The sequence below is a fragment of the Hippocampus bargibanti genome, linkage group LG16 (assembly GCF_051943395.1).
Source record: "Hippocampus bargibanti isolate YZ-2025 linkage group LG16, ASM5194339v1, whole genome shotgun sequence".
In the NCBI taxonomy this organism is placed as follows: Eukaryota; Metazoa; Chordata; class Actinopteri; order Syngnathiformes; family Syngnathidae; genus Hippocampus; species Hippocampus bargibanti.
Window position 1 is genome coordinate 13,673,754 of NC_142749.1, and position 8,387 is coordinate 13,682,140.

At 41.0% G+C, this 8,387-nt stretch overlaps 1 protein-coding gene across 1 annotated transcript; it reads left to right on the forward strand.

The window, feature by feature from the left end:
• The first annotated feature begins 3,692 nt into the window (after positions 1-3,692).
• On the forward strand, positions 3,693-6,332 carry LOC148886566 (ADP/ATP translocase 2). The gene is made up of 4 exons (XM_089016632.1): positions 3,693-3,899; positions 4,715-5,201; positions 5,285-5,425; positions 5,512-6,332. Exons 1-4 carry the CDS (start codon positions 3,789-3,791, stop codon positions 5,667-5,669), a joined length of 897 nt encoding a protein of 298 aa, XP_088872758.1. The 5' UTR covers positions 3,693-3,788; the 3' UTR covers positions 5,670-6,332.
• The last annotated feature ends 2,055 nt before the right edge of the window (positions 6,333-8,387 follow it).

Here is an 8,387-nt window from a genome sequence, read left to right on the forward strand (position 1 = left end):
GAGGCGTCCTGGACGCGCACTCGCTTGATCGGACGGCCAGGTAAGAAATGCACAAAAGTTGGCCAACAGCAACACCGCGAGCGCGACCGAGCGAGTAGCGACGTCGAGCGGCGAGCGCTACTGGTGGCGGCGCGCAAATTCTCGCGATCTTTGCTCCTCCATCCGCGTCTCTTACGTCCGTCCGCGCTTTGATTAATCGAAATGTCCAAAAAAAGAGGTCCCAAATGCTCCCCCTCGCAAGTTCTCATATGTGTGGCTCCACACTTGTCCGCTCGCCGAAATGGGACGAGGCAAAGCTCGCGTCTCCTGTTATGATAAGGGGGTCACGTGACGGGCCCCTGGAAAAGGACGAATAATCCCGTGAGTTGCTCCAAATGTTTCCCGGGGGGGAACAGCTGTTCGCGCTGACATGGCGAGATGGACAGCTGGGGATGCTCAATGACAGCGAGGTGGAGGTAGATTTGAAAGACATATTTACCTGCTGGTTTTAAAATTTCACAACTTGAGTTGAAGACGAGTTTAATGAGTCATAATATTAGATACAATGGAATCAATCGCTGAAACAAACGCACCTATTTGCTGATTTTGAGATGAGGCTAATGCCATGTCGAATACTGATTGTATTATTGCTTTGTTGATATAGTTATCATATTTATTTATGGTTTTGTTGTTCTGTGTATTGGTCTTTTAATTGTAAAGAGTCCTTCTGTGTTCAGAAAGGTGCTTGTAAGTTAAATTATTAGTATTGGTATTAGTATTAGTATCGCACGGCAAGGAACTATGTTGAAGTTAGTTGAGGAGTTAGCTGCCACATCCCTCTTTGGGGGTTGGATTGGATTAGATTTTAATCATCTCGTCGTGGAGAAATAATTTATATTTCACAGCAGCAAAGTTATAAAATGAAGAGGAAAGGAAAGGAAGAGGTAGAAAAACAAAATACAGGAGTTGCTGTAAAGGCAGCCACTCTCACGGCGCCATCTTGAAGTCACAACAACATTAAACAACTAAATAACAAATAATCTGACAACACAAAACACATTTTAGGAACTTTCTACGCCCTCTGTTGTATGAGGCAGATCTATCTGAAAGAGGAGAAGATTAAAGTGTCCTTTTCACCAGTGCATCGGGGACTTCATGGTAAAATGTGCATGACTGCTATAAACTCAATGTTAAAAGCAAACAAGAAGCCGTAGCATCCATTGACAAAAAGAGATTGTCCCGTGTAAATTCGCTTCCATTCCAAGCCGCGACAGTTCGACATACAAACCATGATGGCATCTTTTAAGATTTATTTGCCATTTTATGTCATATTTACAGTATCTTCTTTGTCAAATTATGTTTCGATTTCGTTTTGCAAGTCATGTAAATTGTTAAGAATGAAACTTAAAAAAGTGAAATCAATGGGTGTAGTAGTGCTGCCTCATAATGAAGTTACCTCTTCATTTTTTTTCAACCTACGATTTAAGGAAGCTCATACACTAACTCACATAACACAAAAAACGTAGTTATACATTGTTTCTGACCAAAGATTTAAAAAATAGTTAAATTATATACATTATTATATGAATCAATATGTGTCGTATCGTGTCGTATCGTATCGTATCGTATATATACAAAGTAACAGGGTATGTGAAATACATTCTTAGTATCTGTATTTTACAACACTAGTGGGTGATATTAATTAATAAATGAAACATGTTTCCGGCCCTGCCTACCTCGCTTGCGAGACCACTGCGGACCCCGTAGAAACGTTTTTTTTTTTTTCATATCAGCCCTTAGCAGGATTGGGACTGTGAAATCTTTACTTTTCCCACTGCTGCAGCAGCTCGCCTGTGGCTTGGTGTCCTTTTTGTCATCACGGAACGACATGAAAATAGAATTGCATCGCGCTGTAAATATTGACTGTTTTTCATTCACTAAGGAAGACAATGATCGTGCAAGCCTGTTGGAATGGGATCTTGGTTTATTAAAAGATCAGCCCCCAATGAAGTCTCATAACAGATTGAGATGGCGGATTCCATTACAGCAGAAATGCATGTGTCACCTGTGGCTTAAAAAAAAACAAAAGTCTGCATATTTCTTCATTACTCGGTCATATTTGTAGTATTTCTGGAATCACTCGTCATTGAAAAATGAAGGTAATTCTGCATTAGCATGTGACTTCAGGACGATACTTGACTTTGACATTGTTGACCTAGATGCTTGAGTGACAAAAAGAAAAAAAAATGCCATTAACAAAACACCTTTCCACCTGAAATGAAAATTTAAGTCACGCTATTATGATATCTCGCGTACATGTTTGTTTAAAAAAAACGCATTTATTACACGGCATTCAAATTGCTCATCTCCTTGAGACGAGTGTGATTTTAATATATGGCAGCACTGCCCTCTAACGGCCGACATTGTAAATTACACAAATAATAATTATGCATTTTATTTACAGGCGCCTTTCAAAACACCAAATGACACTTTACAATCAAAAAGAACCATGGAACAATAAACAACAGTACAATAAAACCATGAATAAAAAATATAAATAATAAAAATAGCAGATTAAACTAAACTGTGAATGCGATTTTAAACAAATGGGTTTTGAGACTACAGGATTCAGAATTGTATGATTAGGTGGCCTAACAATAATTATAAAACGACGTTTCTGGAGCTCTTGTCATTGCACAGGCATGGCAGGAGTCCATCATGTGAAAGCCATTTTAAACATAAGTATAATTATCACGTGAAAGCCATTTTGAACATATGTATAATTGTACAGTGAATGCATCATTTGAACATTTTGTTGACAAGTCGACATTAATAAATAGGGTGGAATGTTTTATCATTCCATAAAAACATAACACGCCACATAGAATTGGATTTGTACAGTATTGTTTAAATACAGTACTCATAATTTAGTGTCATTGCCTGTTTCAAAAAAACATCACGTTTGAAAACAAAATGTCCCCGATTACGTTCCAGCATGTGTGTAGACATGACAGTCGCGTGGCATTCAAGAACACTGAAGGTGACACCTCTCCGACATTCAGTAACCTAAGATGTCAAATGTCGCATGCAAACACACGACACTGACTGTACAACTTTAATGAACTGTGTGGATTCACTAACTAGAAAATTGGTTTAAAATATAACTAGTAACATTTTTTAAAAAGCATACCACATACGTATGCATGTGTTAATAAATGAGAATGAATTGTAAATCAGGGGAACCGTATCTGGTGTGTTCACAAACAGTAGGAAATAGATGGTAACTTGAGCGCCTTTTTTATGTGGCTGAAGCCACCATGTTGGATGTGGAGAGGTCGTTGTCTCATGTCTTTGCCGCTTGCAAGTGTACTTTGCGTTTGTGAAGTTTAGTGATAGACGGATATTTCGTCTATTTAGTTCTTCTCAGCATAACATTTGCATTTTGATTATGTTCTTTTGTTTCGTGAACAGCACATTATAACGACTGGAATTGAGATGAGTTCAGTCCAGAATGCCACATCCAGTATGGGAGACGTGTTGACGTACTGCACCAACGATTCATTCACTCATTGAGGCATCTGGTTTAGGCGTCACCAGGAAACGTTCTGCGTAGGAGGGCGTACATCGAAAGTATTGTGTGTGACGTCAAAGTGCAATTCTCGCGTTATATCGCGAGTTATCGCCGAGATAAATCCGCAACGCGGCTTTCCAATCGGCCATTTCGTCGGTGCAGGCCACAGCCGTAAAGGGCAACGGGGGAAATCCGCATTGTACTGGTTATCTGAAACGCACATCAAGAACATCGCACCATGAGTGAGACAGCTATCTCTTTCGCCAAGGACTTTTTGGCTGGTGGCATTTCCGCTGCCATCTCCAAAACAGCCGTCGCACCCATTGAGAGAGTCAAACTTCTCCTTCAGGTAAAAAAACGTCTTCCGGGAAAAAAGCTGCCTTTTTGACGCTCGCTTGCTAGCTTCCTAGCTTGTACCAATTTGCTAAATGCGGCGTAGATCGTTTGTCTTTCAAATAGATGTTGACAACTCGGACGTTGCCTCGAGAAAAGCACTTTCCTGCCGCTGTGTTGTGTTTTAAATGTCTAGATGGCGAAAGTTATGGTTAAAGGATGTAAGGTCATCACGGGATTGGGTATGACCTACACGAGCCGGCTGCTAATGCTAGCTTCCCTCCGCGTTAACCTTAGCCGGCGTTGCTAACAAAGGACAAACACTTGCAAGCGGCTTGGGGACACCGTGTACGAATGTCCATAAAACGAAATAACCCCTTAAAATCACAATGTTTGATATACCCATGTGTTATTGCGGAATTTGTGCATTTTATAGTCTATTGTATTTTAACCGACAGCCTACCGTAAGCTAACGTGGAAGGCGTCTTGTGGGATGTTTTTATAGTTCTGTCTTGTTATTCTTTCAACCGGGTCGACACGTTTTACATCTTTTTATTTGCCCATTTAGTATTTTCCCGTCCCACTACCAATCATTTTCATCATTCTTGTAAATTGAGCTTAATACAGTACACCCTTATCGGCACATTAAATTCCAGCTGCACGCCGCCTCAGTTTGCCATCGAGCTGATAGCGACGAATAATTATTTGAATAGTGTTAAACGTTGAGATTTAATAGGTAGCAAGGTCGCAACCTTGTCGTGTCGTGCGCTTCTCGCTTAATTGGCTTTGCTCTTACATAACTGATATCTTTCTTCTCCATCCTCATTCCAGGTGCAACATGCCAGCAAGCAGATCACAGCCGATAAGCAGTATAAGGGAATTGTGGACTGCGTCGTCCGTATCCCCAAGGAGCAGGGCTTCCTCTCCTTTTGGAGAGGTAACCTTGCCAATGTCATCAGGTATTTCCCCACCCAGGCCCTCAACTTCGCCTTCAAGGACAAGTACAAGAAGATCTTCCTCGACGGCGTGGATAAGCGCGCTCAGTTCTGGAGGTACTTTGCCGGCAACTTGGCGTCGGGCGGCGCCGCCGGAGCCACTTCCCTGTGCTTCGTGTACCCCCTCGACTTCGCCCGTACCCGTCTGGCCGCCGACGTCGGAAAAGCCGGCGCCGGGAGGGAGTTCAACGGTCTGGGCGACTGTCTGGTCAAGATCTTTAAGTCCGACGGTCTGAGGGGCTTGTATCAGGGTTTCAACGTGTCCGTGCAGGGGATCATCATCTACAGGGCCGCATACTTTGGCATCTACGACACCGCTAAGGGTAGGCATGACATACCGCCCCCACCCCCGTTTGACTTTTTTTTTTTTTTTTTTAGATATTTGACTGATGTGCGTTGTTTACAGGTATGTTGCCTGACCCCAAGAACACTCACATCCTGGTGAGCTGGATGATCGCCCAGAGTGTGACGGCTGTCGCCGGCCTGACCTCTTACCCCTTCGACACCGTCCGTAGACGTATGATGATGCAGTCCGGACGCAAAGGGGGTGAGCTAATGCACATTCAGTGTGTTTTATTAAAGTGATTCATACACGGCCGTAAAACTAACGTTGACTTTTCGCGTCTCGCTCAGCCGACATCATGTACAGCGGCACCATCGACTGCTGGCGTAAGATCGCCCGCGACGAGGGCGGCAAGGCCTTCTTCAAAGGCGCGTGGTCCAACGTGCTCCGAGGCATGGGTGGCGCTTTTGTGCTGGTGTTGTACGATGAGTTAAAGAAGGTCATCTAAAAAAAATGTCACCATGTCACCTCACTGTCCAATTTGGCTAAATGTAATACCTTTCCATTTCTTATGGACTCAGCATTCTGCCTTATTTATGGGAACAAAACTATAGTGTCCTCTCCACTTAGCTATGGGTAAAAAAAAAATGGCTGTACGTTGTGCATCTTGATTTTAAACGTTCCGCAGGCACCCTCTTTACCAGTGTCATTCCTTCAACAAGTATGATACCTCCTGTTAGGTTTGTGTGGTCCCAAATCGAATAAATCCAAACGACAAATATGGATGTCCACTCTCTTCCTCCCACCGTCGTAGCATGAGTGCACTGGATCATGAAAAGAGTGGATTACACACAACTCTGCTATATTTACTTGCGCTTATCTTCTCCTGAGCCTCCCGTTATGTGGTCACTACTAGGCTTTACCGCTAGGTACAGTAGAGTAGAACCCTTGTAAAGTATTTGCTTCTCAGTTTTTAATTTCAAACGGTTCAGCAAAACAGTGGTTGCTAGCGGGCATGATAACGATTGATATTTTTTTTTTTTTTGGTGGAAACCTCCAATATGTTCAGCAATACTGTTTTGGTAAACCGTTGCTCCCATCAGTAAATGATTCACCTTATTTGACAAATCGATGGTTTATTGGAACATTAAAGTCATGTTTCTCATACAAATATGTCTTATTTTCTTTGGTATGTCCATAGACCGCTTGAACTACCTACTATAAATTTGTGGAAGATATTTTTTTTTCACTTTTTCACTTTTTTAAATGTTGCTGTTTTGAAAGTGTACCAATAGAGGGCGACAAAGGATAACAAATGAACTTGAATTTCCGGCTTTGCTTTCACGTTCGTTTTCCTGACAAATTATTTCATACGTTGTATTTTTTCGGCTTAAAAACGCCTGACCATACGAGGTCGATTTTTTTGGGTCTAAAACGCTTTCCTATACCAGGTAGGTTTTTTTCGGGCAAGAAATGCCTTATACATATTCGGGGTTTTTTTTCGGGTTAAAAATGCCTGACTATATAAATTCGTCTCCCGACGCAGAGACTAAAATACATTTTTATTTTTATGTTTAAAGGCTGCCCACTTAAAATGGATTTTACTTATAAATATATATTTTAATATACATTGATCAATCAACTCAAGACACGTTTGTTTGTTGCGCTTGAATGAATGAATCAACCCCGTGTCCAATTGGCGTTTAAATTACAATTTAGGCCCTCAATGATCACTTTATATATATATATATATATATATTTATATATATATATATATATATATATTATATATATATATATATATGTAGTATAATTTCACGTGACAGAGACGTCATTTGTTGAGTAACTGAATGAGTCATTTGACAAATATCACGTGACAGGGGCTACGTCATTGGTTGGCCGAATGTCAAGGGAACTATTCTTCCCCTCTCCTTGTTGCTACTACGACAAAGTTAAGAGGGGCGCTACAAGCAAATTTGCGTGAGTATGTGTGCGCGTGTATTGTTCAATACATCTTTCGTCCAATAAAAGTCACGTTTGAAGAAAGGAATGGTAAACCTGTTCAAATTGAACATTCACAGACTTTCTGCCTCTTCACTAATCGCAACTGGCCATGCATTCAATGCGAGCCGGTCACAGATGATCAGCTGGAAATGTATTGTTGCTATGCATCCAACTTTGTATTTTTTATTCTACTACGTTTTTATAAATCTCTTTTGTATTGTGAGGGGGCTCTACTCGTGAAAAAAAAATTGGTGTAACATTGTTTTAAATACGCCGACAAATCCCATTCAAAAGTATTTCAAAGATCCAAGACTGGTTTCACGAAATATATTTATGAACAATACATTTTACCCTTTACTGATGGTCATGCCGTCAAATAGATTCAGTGCACGAGTAGAAGTGACAGTTGTCTGCACTTGAAGAATCCTTCCAGGGGCGCATGAAAGTAATTATTTTGAAGGAAACTATTTATCACTTTAGAAATATCGCAATTGTGAGACCTGTCGTTTTTTTGTGGTATTTTCTCAATGATTACAATGAATGAACAACCCCCCAGTGATTTTCATTCATGCCGGCTGATGGCGGTAAATCTTGCGTGAATAAACTCGTCTCAAACGTGCATGTGTGAGGTAGAGAAGTACTATATTCTTATTGATGAGCGTGTGTGTGTGTGATCAAACATTGGCATTCTATCCAAGGGGGTTCGCTGCCAAATGCATTCTGGGATACTACCCAACTGTAGAGGATATTATTTATGGCCAAACCTCTGTTTTGTATAATGAGTTACAGGCTTACTGTTTTGCAGCTATGTGGAGGGTCGTGTTGAGGCTTTAAAACAGGATGCGGGAACATATGGCTCGCGAGCCAGATGTGGCTCTTTTGATGATTGCATCTGGATCACACATTTTTGGCTGTAAAAAAACGCCTGACGATACATGGTCGTTTTTTTCGGGCTCAGAAACATCTTACAATACATGGTCGATTTTTTTCGGGCTAAGAACGCCTTACTATTTATGGACGTTTTTTTTCCGACTAAAATCACCTGACTATAATTGATCGTTTTTTTCCAACTGAAAATGCCATACGAACATGGTGGGTTTTTTTTTCAGGCTAAAAACGCCTTACTATAATTGGTCGTTTTTTTTTTAGCTAAAAACGCCTTATGGTGATGGTGGTTTTTTTCCGGCTAAAAATGGCTGACGTTTTTAGTCCAAAAAAACCA